This window comes from Malaclemys terrapin, chromosome 10, assembly GCF_027887155.1.
Source record: "Malaclemys terrapin pileata isolate rMalTer1 chromosome 10, rMalTer1.hap1, whole genome shotgun sequence".
Classification (NCBI taxonomy): domain Eukaryota; kingdom Metazoa; phylum Chordata; order Testudines; family Emydidae; genus Malaclemys; species Malaclemys terrapin.
Genome location: NC_071514.1, coordinates 34,260,109 through 34,280,516, shown reverse-complemented (window position 1 = coordinate 34,280,516; position 20,408 = coordinate 34,260,109). Strand labels below are relative to the sequence as shown.

The following is a 20,408-nucleotide window of genomic DNA, read 5'->3' as shown; positions in this document are numbered from 1 at the left end:
CTATGAAAAAAAATATTTAAGACTTTGCAATTATAAACGCTGGCTAAGCTCCTTTTAAAATCTCTCCTCCTCTCCCCCCAACTCTCAAGCATGCGCGCGCGCACACGCACACACACACACACACACACACACACACACCACTGGTCTCTAAGCCAACCCCTGCAGATGAGTCTCTTATGACCTGCCACATATTTGTATCAGGAAAAGAATGTTAGCTCTCCTTGTCCACATTAAGACATCAGCATTTAGCTTATCCCTCTCTGCCCCAGTACGTTTTTCCTACAGCCTGGCTCTTTTTCCTTCCAGTGCTCACCATGTCTGCAATTGCTTTAACTGAACACTAACTTCTACATACAAGCTTCAGTGCTCTGCAGACAGTGATTTAAAACTGAAGCTCTTGTATTTTATTGTGAAGTCCATGAATTTGGGAGGCACTGGGCCTGAGGTCATGTAATGAAGAGCAATTTAAAAGTCTGTAGAACCCTTCATATACAAAAAGCATACCAGGTGAAAAGGTGATCATTTTCACTCCCAAAATTTGAGGTGCTCCCATTAATCTAAGGCTGTCCGACAATAGGGAAAAAAAGTTTTTAATTTGGAAATGCAAGAGATACTTTTGTTGCATTGTAATTCTTCTCTCCTCCCCAAATCTAGGTGAGAGAACAATGTGGCACTTCAAGTGAAGATATGGGTGGCTCTATTTTCTCTTTTTGTATTTTAAATGTTACCTGAACAAAAGATCCTGCTGGTTCCCTACATCCTAGAGATTTCCAGACCACAATGATGGTGCTTTCTCATTCAAAGATGTTTAATTCCTGGGTTGACAGCAGTTTTAAGATCTAACGTAACTGAGTAAAAATTTAATTCAAATCCTATTAACTACATATAACAAAGGTTTGGTAACAACAGTAAAAACCACACAGAATGAGTAAAATATTCCAAGTTATGGATTTCAGCCTTTGATCATTCACATAATATGGTGCTGTTTCCCATCTCCCTCCCTCCAAGCTATTAACTTTTGAAATACAGGAAAATCAAAGAGGTTTTTTTGTGCTGAAGCTTTTGATATGAAAGAAATTATTAAAGTAGTTACCATATTCTTACCTCTACAGCAGTGTTTCCCAAACTTGGGACGCCGCTTATGTAGGGAAAGCCCCTGGTGGACAGGGCCACTTTGTTTACCTGCTGTGTCCAGGTTCGCTGCTCCAGGCCAATGGGAGCTGCTGGAAGCAGCGCAGGCCGAGGGACGTACTGACCACCACTTCCAGCAGCTCCCATTGGCCTGGAGCAGCGAACCGCAGCCAGTGAGAGCTGCGATCGGCCGGACCTGCGGACACAGCAGGTAAACAAACCGGCCCAGGCCGCCAGGGGCTTTCCCTACACAAGCGGCATCCCAAGTTTGGGAAACACTGCTCTACAGGAACAGGCAGTTAAAGTAAAGTGAAAATAGAATGTACTGGGATCTATCTAAGAGAGAAACTCACTAAGCTTAATGGTGGTTTTCCAGGACAAAAACCTGGCAGTGCATGTGGTAAGACCTCACTTTAAGTGTTTTTATTTCCCATAGTCTTTGTCTGAATGTGACAACCAGCTAGACTAACCTCAGACATGTACATCTCAAAACACATTTACCAGCCAATTTCTACTAGGTCTTTTGAAGTGTGAATTATCATCTCAACCACTACATTGTTGTATGTACATATTTCTATGTATTTCAATGTACACCAAAATCAGATAAAGACACACCTGCACCAGCTGCTGTCAATATAGCCATGGGAAACTCTTTTATTCTAAGGTACCCTGAAAACACATTTAAGATCTTTTCAGTTTAAACTGGATACTTGCTATCTCACAAAACCAGCTGGGCAAGATTTTGATTTAGAGAATACCAAGAAATACCTATTTGTTTTTAATCTGCTACAGCAGAAGCAGCTTTATTTTGAATCAATCTACTAATCAGTCAATGCAGTAAATTCCTTTTGTAAATATAAAAGTGTTTCAAATATTATGGAGGTCTTTACAAGAAAAAAATGCAGTTCCACTGCCACTGTGTCTTCTGCTTGAAACAGTTCCATTGACACACCATATTAATTGCTACTGCAACATTAATAAGCTATTTTTGCTTTTAAATAAAAAGAAAAATACCTCATCACGCACGTATGGGAAGTAGAGAGGCGTGTTCAGCATACGTGTATAAATCGCTGAACTGCAATAGCTCCTTTGACACTATATTCCGGTGTGGAGGAACAATGGAACAGGGACATTCAGACATCCTTTGGAGGGAGATTGTTTTAAATAGAACAAGAAGCAGAGGGAAGGTGATGAAAAGAGTATTAAAAAGGGGGGTTAAGTAATTTCCAAATCAATATGTGCTGTACCTACCTTCCACAATGGACACTTGAACAAGTCAGACAAACCCAGGGACTTTTATTGGATCGGCACACTATTAAACAAAAAGAAAGTCAAGTGAATTGGCTGTGATATTACAGTTATAGAATCCATCTTGTGAGATGGAACTAGCTCTCCTCTGGCTCCATTTTGACTGTATGGTTATATAAAATATCAAAATAGTCATGTTAATCTAGAGTAGGGACTGCAGGAGAGGTGGCTGATACCAAGGCATGTTAGTCTTCCTTCATTTTTAATTTCAGGCACAGGCATTTACCTACTGTTCATATTGTTAAGGATCACATTTTTGCTTCTGCACATTCAGCTCTTGTACTATATTAGTGACAAATCTCAGACTCAGAACAGTTAGTAAATTTACTCTTCATTATATCTGCAAATATGTCGAATATTGAAATGCAGTTTTCCTTGTAGGGGAGAAAAGTTTTAGCCCTAAAATTTTACCAACCTTTAAAGGGAGCACTGGGCCAAAACAGACATAGTTTACAGTAAAACTCCTAACTCCATCCTAGATTTAGAACTCCAAGAATTTAAATAACTGACTTTTCACCATTAATAGTGCGTTTCCTTTTTTAACTTCAGTCAGGTAGGAAAATAAAAGTAGACAGGGCAGTTTCACTTCTTAAGAGAATGTTCCATTTTCTGATTCATAAGCAAAATGCTGTTGTGTGGTAAATTCACAACCCCTCACAGGAATATTTAAATGTAAAATCTCCAATATATTCACTATGGAAAAAAACACTCCTATTCATATATTGTAAAACTTATTTTAAAGAATCTACAGTATTTGATAGTGACTATTTCAAATTGTTCTCTCATAGACTCAGACCAGTGGTCCCCAAACTGTGGGGCGCGCCACCTTAGGGGAGCACAGTGGAACATCCAGGGGGCCATGGCAGGCCTGGACCAGCCCCCTCGGGGGGCAGAGAGGGAAAGCCACACATCTCCGTTCTTGGCCCCAGTTCTGCTCCGGTCCTGGTCCCAGCCCCAGTTCCAGCTGCCCAGACACTAAAAGCGTGGCTCCCTCTCCCCGTCCTGCCCCACTCACCCTATACCCCACCCCAGTTCCTGGGGGTGTGTGAACTGGGTAAGAGGTGGGCAGAATTGAAAAAGTTTGGGGACCACTGACTCAGACTTAAGGTCAGAAGGGGCCATCCGGATGATCTAGCTGACCTCCTGCACATTGCAGGCCACAGAACCTCACCCACCTGCTCGTGTAATAGACCCCTAACATTTGGCTGAGATACTGAAGTCCTCAAACCATGGTTTAAAGACTTCAAATTACAGAGACTCCACCATTTACACTAGTTTAAACCTGCGATTGACCCGTGCCCCATGCTGCAGAGGAAGGTAAAAGTCGTTTGAGTGGTATGGTGGAGGAAAGCCCGCAAGATTCATTTTTAAATATATTATTGTTACTAAGGCCTGGTCTACACTTAAAACTTAGATGGACCTAGCTATGTCTCTCCAGGCTATGAACATTTCTCACTCTGAGTGCTGTGGTTACATCAACCTAACCTCCTACCCACCTCCCAGTGTAGATGCAGATGTTGTGCCGCTGTAGAAGTGTAGTGTAGATGCAACCTACATTTTCACTTTTTTTGGTTTTGTTTTAAAAAACAACTGTTTACATAATTTTTGTGACTCTACAGTGGAAGATTTCACATCCCATTTCTAAAGTTGTACTGATCCCATAGATGATACTGGTACACAACAGATAGGACAGAATGAGGCAGGACTGTGTTGGTTTGTATTTCAAATTAAAAAATAAATGGGAATGAAAAAGTGTTTGTCAAGTGAAAAAGAACAAGACCGGTCCTTATAAAAGCACAGGCTCATGACAAATCCCTCCTCAGTCCATGTAAATTATAAAACCTCAACAATTGCCCCTCAAATAGAAGAACCCTTTAGGTTGGTAGAGGATAGTTGTATCAGAGGGGGGCTGCTTTGTGCAGTTGACAAAACATAGCACTGAGGGTGAGGAAACAGATTCTCTACTGCTTGGCAATTCCTGCAACACATTTGTTGGAAGGGTTAGGCTATCCTCCAACTTTCAAAGCAAAGAGCTACGGATCTAGCTGGATGTCAAAGTAGACTTGACTCACTGGGATTCTTAAAGTCATAGAAAGTACCATATATTCAAGAGAAGGGGGGGAAAGAGAAACAATTATTTGGGCTATTTTGCTCATGCCTGTATTCACTGTTGCCATTGGCTTTTTTGAATGCTACTTTAAAAATATAGGGAACAAAAGCATTTTGCAAAAATGCATCTAGAAGAGAGCTACGTCCTACAAACAGCTTAAGACATTTTAATTAAGCAAAAAGCTTAATAGTAGTAGTCACCTCCCTCAGTCATTAGACAAGCTCAGGAACCTTGGCTGCTCTTGAACTTAAGTGCCCACTACAGCAGTTACCAACTGAGCCGTTTTGCTGTATTTTTAGAATGGCCTTAAGTGTTTAGAAAAAGATGTTAATATCTGAAAGAGGGGAAAATAAATCTGTGCTGCTACAATGCTGCCTCAAATAATGAGTCATTTGCCATTGTACATTACCATCAGCTTGCTTGGAAGTGTTGAAACTATACATTCGATCACATAACGGAGGGAAAATTCTGTCTTCTACAGTGTAATCGCTGCAAGTGAAACTTGAATTCTAGTTAATTATTTATATAGCACCCAAAGCAATCAAAGGACTTTACAAACAAAAAAGGAGCAATGGACCCTTCCCCAAAAAGTAAACAATCTAACACCAAATGTACAGACTCATTCCAGTGAGTTTCACACTGAAATCCTCTGTAGTTAAGACCATTCAGAAGAAGAGTTCAAATAGTGTAGGTTTCTTCCAGTTTCTGTGTCCCATCCTGATGAGTAACACTTATCAAACCTTAGTCATTCTGTTCTATGCAGGCTGATGGGTGCATGCTCATCAAGGGTCCCTCCCTGCCTCACCCTCGTGTTCTTTCTTGTGTGAGCACTTATGGATCTTGTAAGATATGTTATTTCACACAGCTCTCCAGAGTATTCCAATGAAACAAAAACAGCAGAGACAAAAGACCCTACTTCCTTATAGCATAGAGTTGTGGGCTTTGACTATAGAAAATTTCAGTGTGTGTGCTGCATACAAACAAAGCCCCAAATTAATAGTTTTGTGGGGGGCATGGATCAGCGTTCATGTTGAGCTCTCCATCAATATCCAGCCCAGCCCAGGCAAGCTAATAATTCAACCAGTGGACCAAAACCTGAGGCACGTTGCACACACACTAAAATAGTTTTGTTTAAAGAATCCACTGCATTAACTCATACACACACGGATCAGGAAGAGCAGGAGACAAACAGGAAACAGCCCTTATAAAGTGCCACGTTAAGAACCCGTGTGATGCAGTACCCATGGAAGCATTTGGCATATGGCGTTAAGGGTATGTAATGAACTCTAATCGGCTGCCTTGCAAATCACAGAGTAGAAATAACCTAAGCCATGTCTACCACAGACTTTATTTCACAACCTGGATGTGAGGAAACAGCTCCTTAACAATGGAATAAAGATAAAGAAAAAGTTATAAAACATTGGCATAACAAGAGCAACACTCTGGGATGAGTATGAAGTTCAGCCAGTAATTAATGAAGTCTAGAAGCTGGTTGAATAGGGACCAAGATTAAGATCGTTGAGCAGTTTCCAATAACTGCTCTTTCATTCTTTATAAAATAGCTTATTAAATCTACACAGGTAAATTTACCAGCACTACTACACAGGTATAATTATACAGCAGTAGTTACACTAATGTGACTCCCCATATGGACACATTTTGTACAGTTTGTGTAAAAATACTTTTTATTTGGAAAAACAGTGGCTTGTTTTCAGTCTTGCTTATGTCAGTACAAGCTAAATCCAAAAAAAAAAAAAAAAAAAGAAGCCGCCGCCCCGGTAAAAGAGCATCCATATGGGGGGGAGAAAGATCAGTGTAACTTTAACAGTATAATTATACCGATATACCTGGTGTAGACAAGACCTTGGGGGGGGAGAGGGGGAGACAACAGGACTACAGTACTGAGCTTCCAGGGAAAGTTGCATGTAGAGAATAATGTTAAAAATATTTGGAAGCACAATTAGAATTGCTTTCACTTCCCCTATTTTTTACCCCATTCTGTCTAATAGCGACCCACTGCTCTGTTTTGTTAAGAAAACTGTCCCTACTTCATCTTTCTCAGAAGCTTGTCTGTCTGGCACATAAGACGAGTTGGGCAGACTCCAGCAGCAGCCCTTGAGGGGAAAAGGAATAGCGACTCACAGGGAAAAACGTGAAATAGCAGCTGTATTGCGTGATGCATGAGGTCACAGGATAGACTAATCAAGCCTATGAAACCAGGCCAAGATTCTCCTCTACTATCAGTTCTACAAAGACTTGCGGAGATAAAGAGGGAGAAGAAAGAGCTGCAAAACAAAGGCTGGAAAATGATTAATAGTGGTGGGAAAACAAAACTCTTCACTAAAAATATAAAATTTATACATGAAGTCTTTAATCAGTTTCATTTTGATGGAAATTTTCCATCAAATAGAACTCTGCACTTACGCAGGGCCTTCCATCGGAGGAGCTCAGAGCATGGTATCAAGTACGAGCCACATTTCTCAGAAACAGAGGTCAAGTGACTTGGCCAAGGTCACACTACAAGTAGCTGGCAGAGCTCTGATTAGAGTCCAGGTCTGCTAGCCTCTTACCTTCTTTACTTTGCCTGTCTGTACAGTGACAGATAGATCATTTGAATTACTGGTTATTAAAGTCCTTAATGGAGTTGGCTCTGGCAACCCTGAAGTCCTGCTTCTTGAACCTTGTACTAACAGACACTCTGCTCACACATGCTGTTGAAAAGATCCCATTTCTGCTACTGAAGTCAGAGCTGATTGCACTTTTGCTATGGTGGGCTCAGGTCCGGCTCTAGGCACCAGCGTCTCAAGCATGTGCTTGGGGTGGCACTTTTAAAGGGGCGGCATTCTGGCCCTTTGGGGCAGCACTCCAGCCCTTTCTTTTGCTTTGGCAGCAGCACTCCAGCTTTTTTTTTTTTTTTTTTGGCTTGGGGCGGCAAAAAACCTGGAGCCGGCCCTGGATGGGCTAAACAGTGTGGCATTCACTACCCTCTGAAACCCATCTCATTTCCTTCCTTCTTCAGTGCCTTACAGCTCTCCCCTCCCCAAATGGATTTTAGAACAGCTGCTGACTCCATATTGATTATCTTTTCTTCCAATCTCTTTCCTTTTAACCTTCATTTGTTTCTATACTTAATTGGGTTCATGATTATTTTCCAATCTATTTCCAGCACCCTGAGGGATTTATATATAAATATTACTACTTGTTCTGGATTTTATTGATGCCAATTAGTATTTTATTAATTCATATGTTGCCGTAGTTTCCCTTGACTGGCACTCTTGAAAAGAGTGTGCACCTACAAAAAGGGAGACTACCTCAGGCAACTGGAATAGCTACAACCATACAGGGAAGCAATGAGTACTAATATTTACACTCATGCTAAAGTCAGAGGGACAGAAGTGTCCCAAAAACACCTCCAAGCAGAATGCTACAATTTTACAGAATTAATCTTCTAAATTTAGTGAAGGCTTCCAGGATTTAAAAAGCCAAGATACCCACCCAAATGACTTATTTTTGACTATATACACATCTTAAAATGAGTATCTGTTTTGAATTTAACAAATTGGATGCTATCAACTCTGGTTGAGCAATTGTAATGAAAGCTGTTTTGCATGAGTAAGAGAAAGGGGAAAAGTGTTATGAGGAAATTTTCAAAGTGCTGGGTAGGAATTTAGCCACAAACCCCACCCTAAACAACTTGACTAGGAGTTGGCAAGTTAAACATTATGTGCTGCTTTAAAAATGTAGGGGTAAAAGTCATTTTCTAGGTCTCATGCAATAGCTTGATGTCGCAATATTTGAGTTATAAATACTATGGGGATGTTCATAGGTTTCTGCCAGCCCAGACCCAGTTGCACAAAGCAGGCCTAAAGCAGAGTAAGTATGACTGCATGTTGTTTGTGAAGAGTTTCTAATCTGCAAAAGTAATTCAGCATCAATATTTATGTAAAACTCAAAGAGGAAGTGTACTGGGAAAATTTGCAATTTAAAAATGGTTACTTGGTCATCCCTGGTATAAACTAAATCAGTGGTTCTCAAACTTTCTTTTTTCCACGGACCACTTGAAAATTGCTGAGGGTCTTGGCGTATCACTTAATGATCTTTCCAAATGTTGTTTGTACCATTAGCTAACTATTGTAAAGCACTTTGGATAAAAGCGCTATATTAAAAAAAAAAATGTTTTTTGTTCTACAAATAAAAGCACACAACTTATATTTTAATATCAGTAGTCTTACCTTTCTAATGAGATGGATGTGCCCTCTCTCCCCCGCCGCAGCAGCTCCCAAGCTGGGGCTGGGAAGGAGGGGGGTCTCTCCCCTGCCACCAGCAGCCACAGAGCTGAGGCTGGGAACAAGGGCCATCTCTCCCCGACAGCTGCAGCCCTGGAGCTGGGGAAAGTCGCCTCTTTCTCTGGCCGCCACAGCCCTCCATATCTCAAATTCCCCCCACTCCCACTTCTCACCCTACTGCCCCCTCCCATCTACCCCCTATCTCCCCCACCCCCCCGCCCCAAGGCCACCACCTCACCTTACACGTGCATCTTCTCCAGGGTCCAGGCACCTAATTAGTGGAGCTGTGCAGGCATGACTCCACTAATTAGGTGGGTGGCCCTTCATTTTTTTGTGTGCAGCCGCCAAGGCATGCACCATAGAGGGAACTATCCGCTGACCACCTGAATGGAGCTTGCAGACCAATGGTGGTCCACAAACCACAGTTTGAGAACCTCTGAACTAAATCATCTGCGAAAGAAAAGGAAAAAAAAAAAAGGGGGGGGGGGATTGCTCATTTCTGATGCATCAAGAAAGCCAGAAGAGGTTGGGGTTTTGGTTTGGTATTTTCCTTTTAATTTCCCTGCTTATTACGCTTATCAGAAATTCAAGTCTCATCTACATATTGTTCCTGTAAGACCCTTTGGACAACCAATGAACTAGTAAGAGGATATCACAGATACTATTTACAGTGTCAGTCCTGCAATAAGCATCACTGCAGATGGATCCCTGCACCTTTGCAGAACCTTCCATGTGAACCTAAACTATGATGTCGTCTTACCAGTGCCCCAACGGGGATCTGCATGGGCACGAATCAAGCCTCCCCTAAGCTCCCTGCAGGATCTGGGGCCAAGGGGAAATCTGACTGATAGGAAGTGATTTTTAATTAGACTGTTTAAAATGTTTTGTTAACACCCATTTACCAGGGAAAGGAGAAAAGAAGGAAGGAAGGCAAATTAATGTCTCAACTGTCAAAGGAATATTTTTCCCAAGGAATCTAGTTTCTCAGAGTTTAACACCCTGTACAAAAATGAGTTAACTGTTCTTTTAATGGCACATGCTCTCACGTGACAAAGAGATGCATAAGAATAAATTGTTGTTTATATCAAGTCTCTGGCTGGTTGAGACTTCACTTAAAATTACAGATTGTGAATGAGGTTTTCAGAATTACAGTAATACTCCCACCCTCACCATAAACCTGCGAAAAAGTCAGTCTCATTTTTTCTGCCATCTGCCTTAAGCATCAAAAGCAAAGCAAAGCAATGATGAAGTCAGAAAAAGAGCTGGGGCCACATTTTGTTTTCCTGCTTTCACTATACTCATGCAGACACTAATACACAATTGTACATTTGCAGTATGTCCTGATATTTGCTACTTGTCACTGTAAGTAAAAGCAATGCTTAGTGTAATGCAAGAACTTTCCTGACTGGCCTAAGTCAACTGATTTTGAAAACATCAAACTGAGCATAGACCTGCCAAATAACTGCTGAATAAGAATTCAAAAGTAACATGATGGGAAGTAAACACTCATTCCCCAAGAATAAATAAAATAAGGTAATTAAAGTACTAGAAACATGCTAGCATTGAAACATGCTCATCAGAGAACAACAGATTAATTTCTCCTGTTTACAATCCACTTCGTAAATTGCATTCAACTGTGCTGGCTGCAGCCCTGATATTTTGTGATTACGTAAGCAATTGAAAAACCTGGTAATAGAAAGATACAGCAAGGTCCATATTTGTTTGTATTCTTTAAACAGATACTGGACGAGCAGACACTCAGGTAGGGGGAAAAAAAACTGTAATTACGCTATAACTTCTAACTCGGGCTAAACAGAGATACTAGTTCCTGAGGAAGTGGTTAAACAAAGAATAGAGAACCAGGCCAAACAAAAATTAGACACTGCTAAAACTATGGCAGTCAGTCAATTCTGGCTTTTTTGTCAGGGGCTGTGGAGAAAAAAAGGTCACAAACATCACTAACATTACACAAGGATGCTTCTTTAATAATAGCGACAAGATTAGTTTTCAGTTTGCAGAAATGCCATATTTTTAGGCAATTCATTAGATTTCTAAACAGTATAGTAAGACTTGGCAGGATATTTTAAATCAGAAAATTTCCATACTAGGTTACTCTTTGCACCCCACAAAACATTTCTATCCTTAACTTAAATATATAGTGCTATACATTCCACCACAAAATAACTAGTGCATTTTCCCCCACCATTACTTTAATCTAGCAAACTATATCATATATGATTTTACTTCTAAATCTGTTATTTAATCTCAGCTTCTATCACATTTTGAATGATCAGTATCTGAGGGTTTTGTTGCTGTTTAATTATTACTAGTGCAACATTTACTTAAATGTAAATGTAACAATTCTTGAAAGTAAAGAGTACATACGTTTACCAAAAAATCAAGCCTTGTCAGGGAGACAAGTATTATACAATACAGAATACAGTAGCACACACCTAAGAGATTTTACACCAATATAAAAACAATAAAAACAAGACACACAAATCAGACAGCCAATTTCAGAGAGAAGCCAAGGAAAACCAGAAGAGATTGCATTGCAATTCTCAAGATCCGACCCATCTCTTAAGGAGAGGAATCCTCTGAATCCCCTAGCAGTCTGAGGTCACAATGTATTGGGGGGGGGGGGGGGGGGGGGGGGGGGAGAGATTCTAACAGCCTATTTATTTCAGACCATCCCCCTCTATTCTGCCGGTCTGACACAAAGGAAGCCATCAAAACATTCTGAGTGAACAAGATACAGGAAGAGAGTTTCAAGAGTCCACCAGACTAAAATGTTACTTACCAGCTGAAAGCAGAAAAGTAAGGCTATGTCTACACTACGAACCTTACAGTGGCACAGCTATACCACTGCAGCTACACCACTGAAAGGTCTCCTGTGCAGCCGCTCTATGCCGACCCCCAACAAGCAGCGGTAACTATGTCAGCAGCTGTCCACACCGGCACTTTTATCGGTGCAACTTATGTCCATCAGGGTGGTGCTTTTTCACACCCCTGCCAAAATTTTAATGACAAAAGTGCTAGTGTAGACAAAGCCTAAGTATCCAGAGTTATCATTAGCCATCTAAGTCCCAGTTCCTGCAATCTGATCTGCCCGAGCAAACACTTGCACCTACACAAAATTCCAACGGTGTAAATGTGGCTCAGTCCAGGCACAAGGGTCTGTCTGTGCAGATCTAGTGTAGGTGCAGGGCCTCAGAGAGTACTGAGATATTTTACAGGAAAGGTAAATCAGTATCAATTTGCAATATTCTAGAAAGATTAGCCACCTTTTGTGAAACTGCCTTATTTAGATAGGTTACCTATCAGTATTTTAACTAGAGCCAAATGGTTAACAAAAAATTTTAAGAGAAATTTCACAGCCATATTTGTAGAAATCCAGATTTAATAGATGGGCTCAAAAGAGAAAAGTTTTAGAAGAGAATTGGTTTTACAAACTATTTAAGACTGCTGAGTGATAAGCGTACTCACCTATCATATCATGTATAAAACAAAAAACAAAATTAAATCCCCACTTACAAGCAAGGAAATTACAAAAGGACACCAAGGCTTACGCTGCCCCCATAGTAAGCAAATTATCAATATCAAGTATAAAGTAGTGCATATTCCATCACAACACAAAAGCCTCTACTCTGATCTAAATGAAAATAGTTTCTACTAGTAATCTCAGAACATAAACAAAACACAAAACTCTTAGCTGGTTTCCAGAATTGAGGGAGTTGGTTTTGGAAACCACTCAATATTTGCTTTAGGGGGGAGGGGGAAGTCATTTATTTGTTTTATTTTTCTAAATATTTTTTTGCACAGATGAATGAAGATAAATAAATGGGAAGTGAAATGGCATCAGATTACTAAAATTAAATGATTTGTATCGGCCAAGTTAACCCTGGCTCCCAAGGCCTAACCTACCTTCATTCCAAATACTGGTAAAGAAGGTTAAAACTGCTTGAACCAAGTGTAAGACCCAAGCCTTGGACTCACACTGTACAGTTCCGCAGCTCCTGCCTAAACCACTAGACCACAACGCCTTTCAACTGAGTTACTGAACCTAGCTAAACCTTAACTACCCCATCTAAAAAACAGACTAATAATACTTTGCAATTACCTAGTGCTTTTCCACCATCTTGAAGGGTGCAGGGAAGGTGGGCGAGCTTTATTAGCCTAATTATAATTAGACAACTGTAATTAAATTGATTCCAGTCTGCATGATTCACTGTGCTATAGTGGTGAGCTCTGTATCTGCCACCTCAGGTGAGGATGGCATCAGCCACAAGCTTTGCATGTCATCTATACTTCTACATCAATGGTTCTCAACCAGGGGTACACATACCCTTGGGGGTATGCAGAACTTTTCCAGGGGGTACATCAACTCATCTAGATATTTGTCTAGTTTTACAAAAACCTATATAACAAGCACTAGTGAAGTCAGTAAAACTAAAATTTCATACAATGACTTGTTTATACTGCCTCGATTTATATGCCTCTGCTAAACCTCCCTGTCCACATTTCTTCCTACCCCAAGGGGGCGTTTGGAAACATCCAGCAGAAAGATTTTTAACTAGATCCTGGATTTTTTTTTCACTTTTCAGAAGTTGCCTGGGCGAATTCAGATATATACAAGTATTCTTCACTGCCATGTTCTCTTTCCAGAAAACTTCCCTGACACAGAAATACATCTAGTGTCCAAATAAAAGCAGCACCTTTAACATCTAATCCCTGAAGACTGTCTCATGCACTGGCCCATGTTAAAAATCTGTTTCATATTTTGTGGTGCAATATGATTTTTTTGGGCAGACTGAGGTAGTACAAACAAACTTCATAGAGAAGTCATTTCAAAATATATTAATTTCAAATAGTATTTACTCAATGTAATCCAACAAGACATAGTTCTAAATATTTGCAAACATTAAGTTCTCTTTTTGAAATTGGAAAAGGAATCAAAATCAACGTTATATTGGGAGCATGGGGTTGCCACATTAAATATAAAAAAATTATCCCCCCTCCATAAAGAACATGCCTGCTGTGCTGAGACTGGAACTCTGATCCTTCAGCTCTAAAAACACAAGTCTCTACTACTAGTGCAGAAGGAAGATCTCTGCTAACCAATACCTCTAAAAATTCCTTACTTTCTTTCTAGGCTGAACTAGCCAATAGAGGGCAACCTGCTAACAGATATGTAGGGACTGTCCATCCATTAAACATCTAAAAATTTCCATTTGGTTTAATGGAAGCAAGACTGGGTCCAAAACTAAAGAGCACAAAACATTAATGAGCTTTGCTTAATTAGAACCTATTTTCTTCAGTTACAGCTGGTACATGAGCTTTTAAGGAGATATACTTATATCCTTCTACAATATACAAAGTTTGAAAGGTTATCATCAAGCTATTCTTGAGCTGAAGGAACCAAAGAAACAAACACTACTGTGCTTTGAAATTTGATTTAAGTGACCTTTAACTCAAACAAGTCTAAAAATGTTTTTGCAAAGAAGTTCTCTTCTTTAATTTCAGAGTAAGGCTAGTAATTTTTAGGCCAAACCAATTTTCTAAGGCAAAGTTATAGAAGAAAAAACAGAAAATTGGGACTTGGTTGCAACCCTAATCCCACAAACAAATCCCCATGCACCCAGACTCATATCCTCACAATGTCACTGAATTCAATGAGACTCTATGGGGGCTTAAAGGCCTGGGGCCATCTCAACCTGACTGAAGAATCAGGGTCTTAATATGGAATGGGTTCTTTCTCTATATATGATTCAGTGGTTTTTTTCCTATTATAGGAACAATTAAAGGAAATTAGGAACTTTGCTCTCTCCTTATGAACTATGGCAGAGACTAGTACTGATGAGGATGGAGAAGAAAAAAGGAGGAGCTGAGCTGAGAAGCTTCAAATCTGTGGACATGTACTTTTAGAGCATATTTGTCTTGGCACTGCTTACTACAGTCCAAGATTGCAATGCCAAAAAACACAGTGTGGCAGGATGCTGCTACCTATCCAAATGAATAGAGAACAGTGTAACTGGTTTATGTAAGGAAAAACATAACCAGCAGTCAGTCAGACCCAATAAACTCCTAGCCCTGAAAATTCTCCCACTTGCATTGATAGCATTTGGGCTCTCATATATAAATGAAATAATTAATGACAATTTGGAAGACAGCAGATTAGCAATGCCATTTTGTAAAGTTATTTTAATTGGGTAGAAAAAGAGTCTCATATTTCAGCATTTGGATTTCCACTCTAATCATATTTCAGTAGGCCAAAATTATTTACCCAAGCTCGCTCTCTCTTCTACTTTTTTAAAATCCAACAGACACCTGGGAATAGCATAATATGAGGCTCTGAGCAAATGCTAGTTACAGCTTTTACTGCATCACAAGCTACCATGCAAAGATAAGTTCCAAGCAAATATATTGAACTTCTGCAGGATATACAGTTCTACAGCAAAAGGAATCCTTCAATATTTCATAAAAACAACCATGTGTGTTATTTTAAAAAACAGGTATTCAGCTGATAGTGATCTGAAGTATTGGAGGTTTTAAGCATACTTGAAGTGCAACAATTTCCTCTTACAAGTACTGAATATTTAAGCAGAGACAATCCTAGCTGTCATGAGTTTTTCTAGAGGAACATTTTGCAATTTTACACTGCACAAAGCATCAATTCGTCTTCTCCATGCCAAAAAAGTTGGCAAGACCCTTCAAGCTTGCACAGGTCTGCTTGGAAGTGTGCTGTGATAGGTGAGATATGGTTGGCTGCGGTCGCACGAATGAGTATGTGAAAAGGTGATAGGAAAATACCATAGCTGAGCTGTTGAGAATCTTTTTTATAATTACATGGTTTGCACAAGAGTCCTGAGAGTGTGGCATGTCATAAATTTAACTGGTTTTGCCTGGGATTATTGCCAACATCCTAAACCATCAGAAATTACAGAAAATAGAATGCATGGAAACATTTAGCTCTAATTGGAAGTAGCAGAAATCTGCAAACAATATTTCATGTGACAGTACTGATTAGAAGGGATTTTCAGCATGTTTATGCACAATTTCTGCCTTTCCTAGTGATTTATCTCATCTCTTCCTTTCATGTTCTTTCACAAGACCCACTGACCCATTGCTCTAAGCAATTAAAAAAAAAATCTTTAAGATAGACACCCACAGGGAAGTTCTCACAATGCATTGTGTGTTGTCAATTTATTTAGATTGCAAACTCCACAAAGCAAGGAACGTGCTGCCTTTTGTATTTCATCTTGCACAGAACACACTACCAGGCTTCAAATAATAATCTGGGGGAATGGGGCTTGCTATGTTTTAAAGGGTGGAATTTGCACTCTCCAGTTTCTGAACTATACTGCCATGTTATTTGTGCTGATTAAAGTTCTAGGTGTTGTCTAGAAATGGACACTGGCCCTTATTCTTTGATTTGGAGCAGAAGACTTCAGATTTGGCTGGGTGTGCTCACAAATACTGCCTTTTATTATTCTCACAGTTCGCCATCATCAATCAAGAGACCACCAAAGGAATCTTGACTGCTAGCTTGAAAGGAGCTGTTAGCAAAGGGACTGTTAACTTCAAAGGCCAATACACCTCTTCAGTCTGGTGCACGCCTTCCCCCCAACCACCCTATCTCTGATAATGTTATTTTTCAAACGTCAGCTGTGTAGTGCAAATAGCATTGTTATATTATTGCACTTCTCATTAAAATGTTTTGAGATGCCTCCGCATTATACAATGAAGTGTCATTGCTATCAAGATTCTTTTGGGGGATAAAAAAAGTATTCAATCCGTGTGCATCGATCAATCTAACATTTAGAGGGCCTTTGAATCCAGGGTACCTGAAACAGTCCAAACTCTAAGTCACTTCTTATAGTAAGGACCCACTCTCCAAAGTATTCCAGAATGTTTTGTTGTGGTTGGGTCATATGGCAGCCAAAGTATTCCCTATATATCAGTATCTTCATTCTCCTTTTCAGAGGAAGGTCAGCTAACTCAGAATGGGACAGATCACACATTCTTTGGAGATACTTTTGGGCCATGTTAGAGGTCGGAGCAACTGTGGAATTTCAGTATAAAAGGAGGGAAGACAATTACCTGGCTAAATATTTTTCTCCAATTTAGGACAACAAAAGACAAATAAAGAAATCCCCCATTTATCCAGCCTTATCCAGTCCCAGTAAGTCTTGACAACTTATGAAATTATACAGAAGCCATTTTCTTTTTGAATGGTATATTACCATTTAGCAGAACAAGCAAAGAATAAGATTCCTGCTAATGGGGTTCACTTCTTAGGCAACAAAGAACAAAAACAGAGGTGACAATGAGGAGTAATTGAAGTTTTATTCTCTCATTTTTGAAGGAACAAAAACATCTATCACAGTCCTACCTAAAACAGCTGAGAACAATGGTACATGGCACAGAAATTCTGCCATGGGCAAATCTTCATATAAAAGAGATCAGAGTTCTTAGGAAAAATTGGGATCCATTACCACCCACCACAAGTTGACTTCTGTGGGCATCATTCAAAGTGCAACTGTCACTGAAATGATGGCAGATAAGAAAGAGTATCCTGTGCACCACTGCAGAGATCATGTAACACTAACAAATAATAGCCTATCAAGATAGGCAGCCCACATGGGAAATGACACTCAGACTACTAAATATGGACTAGAGTAGTTTCATCTAGCAATCCTGTGAAGGGACTGAAGAATTCAATTAAGGAGAGTTATGAGCAATTTGTCTCTCCTGTAATGGATAACTAGCTTATGTTTTTACTGAATGTTTTAAATTTAGTGTACTAACTATAAATGTTTCTTTATCCATTTAGGAATTAATACTGTACTTCTGATTTACCTGTCCAAATAATTTATATGGGATTTTGTTATTGTTTCTAGGTTTTATTAAAAAACATGAAACTAGTGGGAGTGCGCTCCTGGATACAGCACCATTATAAATCTAGTCAGTTTCTCAAAGAGTTTAACTCCCTCCCACTTCCTTCCAACTGTAATAAATCAGTTCAGCATCCAGCACAGTTCCCATAAGTGCTAGCTTGGTGGACATGCACTTGCCTGACAAAGGAAAATTCGTTCTAATCGCTGAACTTCTTTCCTCAGAAAACAGCATGTCTATCAATCAAACTTCATCTTTCTGTATGAAATGAGACTTTCCACAACATTAACGTTTTCATGTTTTCTAGAAGACTGGCTCTCTTTTTAGTTAAACAGTTGCATTAACAGCTTAGAATATTTTCAGCTTTGGTAATGTTATCTTTCTGGTGTTCTTTGAAGGGTAAACCTTAGTGCCATATGTCAGCACCATGAAGTGAGAGATCCAACCATAAGGGCTGGATTTCCAGGTAAAGAAATATACAGAAATGAACAAGTTTTCCTTTATGCACTCTCCCTCTCTAACTATTACTCTGCATCATTCCACTGAAAAACAAACTCTCGTATAAAAGCAAAAGCTCTAAAGAGTAAAATGACTGGTTTTACCAAAGAAAGCAGCAGAACTACCCCACCTTGGCTCCAGGAAATGCCAATCATAGAAGAACTCAAGCAAGCTGCAGAATTGGCCCACACTAAAGCAACCATGCAATAGGACAAAAAATTAACAGCATTCCCACATTAAAGGAAACAACTGAAAACTTAATTAACATTTCATTGTTCCATGGACTATATCTCAAACGACGCTTCCTCCCACCATTGCCCATAGACACAGTAAGGGGGGGGGGGGCATCTTATTGTTACAAACCCGCCTATTGCTACACATAGTAAATGTGCTAGGGTTTCTTTTTTACAATGAATACAGAGAAGAATGTAAGCTAAAATGACAGCTACCATCAGAGGTCTTCTGTTTGAAAAACTAGCAATAATTATGGTGTCATTAACTAGTTGAATTTAGAGCAGCTTAAGCAGAGCAACCTTCAAGGGGAAAGCTTTGAACAAACAATATCCGGACACAGATGGTACTGAAGAAATAATACAAATGTCATGGATACATATTTGTGTTATTAAGTCAATGTGCAGAGCCTGGTGTTGACTCCTACACATTCCTCCTGCACTATCCGTCTAGAATGTGTAAACGTTCATTTATATTGTGTAGATTTATACACAGGATCACACTCCACTATTACCCACCACTCAATCTACTGGCTCCTTCAATCTATATAACACAGTGATGTCTTTTTCCCAGCCCCCCAGTACTCCCATCCAAACCCCATCGTGCAAAACCCTGGACAAATAAAAATGTTTTAAAAATAAAGACAATGCTTCTCAGGCTAAGCAGCTACTTTTACACTGATCCTGCGAGATTCACAGGCCCCTTTCTCCACATACCCTGAGCTCGGCTTCCCCGGGATAGAGACGAGCGTGCTGCTCCTCGCGCAAACAAAGGGGGCTAAGAAGAGAAAACCTGGAATTCCTTGGCAGGAGAAGCAGCCATGAGCCGGGGGGGGGAGCAGACACTCTCCCCGCCGGCACATGAGCTCAGCCTGCTAGACCCTGCCCGGCCCAGAGCCCGCACAAAGCTCTGCAGGGAGGGACCTGTGCAGCCGGGACCCCCGAGCAAGGCCTGAGGGGTGCGCGTGGCGGGGGCAAGCGATGGCGGGGGAGCAGCTTAACGCCCCGCGAGGAGCTGCCCCGCTGGGGGAGGGGAGCTTGAGCCGGGCACCGGCTCTCCAGGGGTCCGCGCTCCCGCCCCAGCCCCTCACCCACGGAGCCCGCCCCGGCCCAGGCGGCAGCGGGGACAATGGGGTCCCCGGCGCCCCCTCCCCGGATTCAGCCCGGCCCGCGTTGGGGAGGCGGCTCCCGGGCTCCCTCCCGAGGCCGGATTGGGTCGGCGGGCGCCGCCTAGGCCGCGGGGCCCGGGGCCTGCCGTGCGAGCCGCGCCGGGGACACTCACCGCTGCAGCACCAGGAGGAGGGCGAGCCCTGCGGGAACCGGGCCGAGGCGGGCGCGATGCAGACGCTGGAGCCAAGGTGCGGGCACTCCATGGCACAGGCGGGCGGCTCCTCACAGCAACTGCGCCCCGCTCACAACAGCCATCTTAGAGCCAGCGCCGCGATCCGCCCGCCGGGCCTTCCGCGCCGCCCTCCCGTCCGCGATCCGCCCGCCGGGCCTTCCGCGCCGCCCTCCCGTCCGCGCGCCGCGATCCGCCCGCCGGGCCTTCCGCGCCGCCCTCCCGTCCGCGCGCCGCGATCCGCCCGCCGGGCCTTCCGCGCCCCCCTCCCGTCCGCGCGCCGCGATCCGCCCGCCGGGCCTTCCGCGCCCCCCTCCCGTCCGCGCGCCGCGATCCGCCCGCCGGGCCTTCCGCGCCCCCCTCCCGTCCGCGCGCCGCGATCCGCCCGCCGGGCCTTCCGCGCCCCCCTCCCGTCCGCGCGCCGCGATCCGCCCGCCGGGCCTTCCGCGCCCCCCTCCCGTCCGCGCGCCGCGATCCGCCCGCCGGGCCTTCCGCGCCCCCCTCCCGTCCGCGCGCCGCGATCCGCCCGCCGGGCCTTCCGCGCCCCCCTCCCGTCCGCGCGCCGCGATCCGCCCGCCGGGCCTTCCGCGATCGGCCCTCTGCACCTCCCT

The 20,408-nt window shown here is 42.1% G+C and overlaps 1 protein-coding gene across 2 annotated transcripts in view; it reads right to left on the bottom strand.

The window, feature by feature from the left end:
- Positions 1-19,921, bottom strand: part of USP3 (ubiquitin specific peptidase 3) — a 67,946-nt gene extending 48,025 nt beyond the window's left edge. Inside the window, exons 1-2 of one of the 2 annotated variants that reach the window (XM_054041893.1) lie at positions 19,741-19,921; positions 2,383-2,443 (exon numbers count right to left, since the gene is read on the bottom strand). In XM_054041893.1, coding sequence (XP_053897868.1) covers positions 2,383-2,443; positions 19,741-19,831 — 152 coding nt within the window. In that variant the 5' untranslated portion in view covers positions 19,832-19,921. Of the gene's footprint in view, positions 1-2,145; positions 2,274-2,382; positions 2,444-19,740 lie in introns of those variants that run through there. The other variant, XM_054041894.1, reaches the window with a different exon arrangement.
- Between the last annotated feature and the right edge of the window lie 487 nt (positions 19,922-20,408).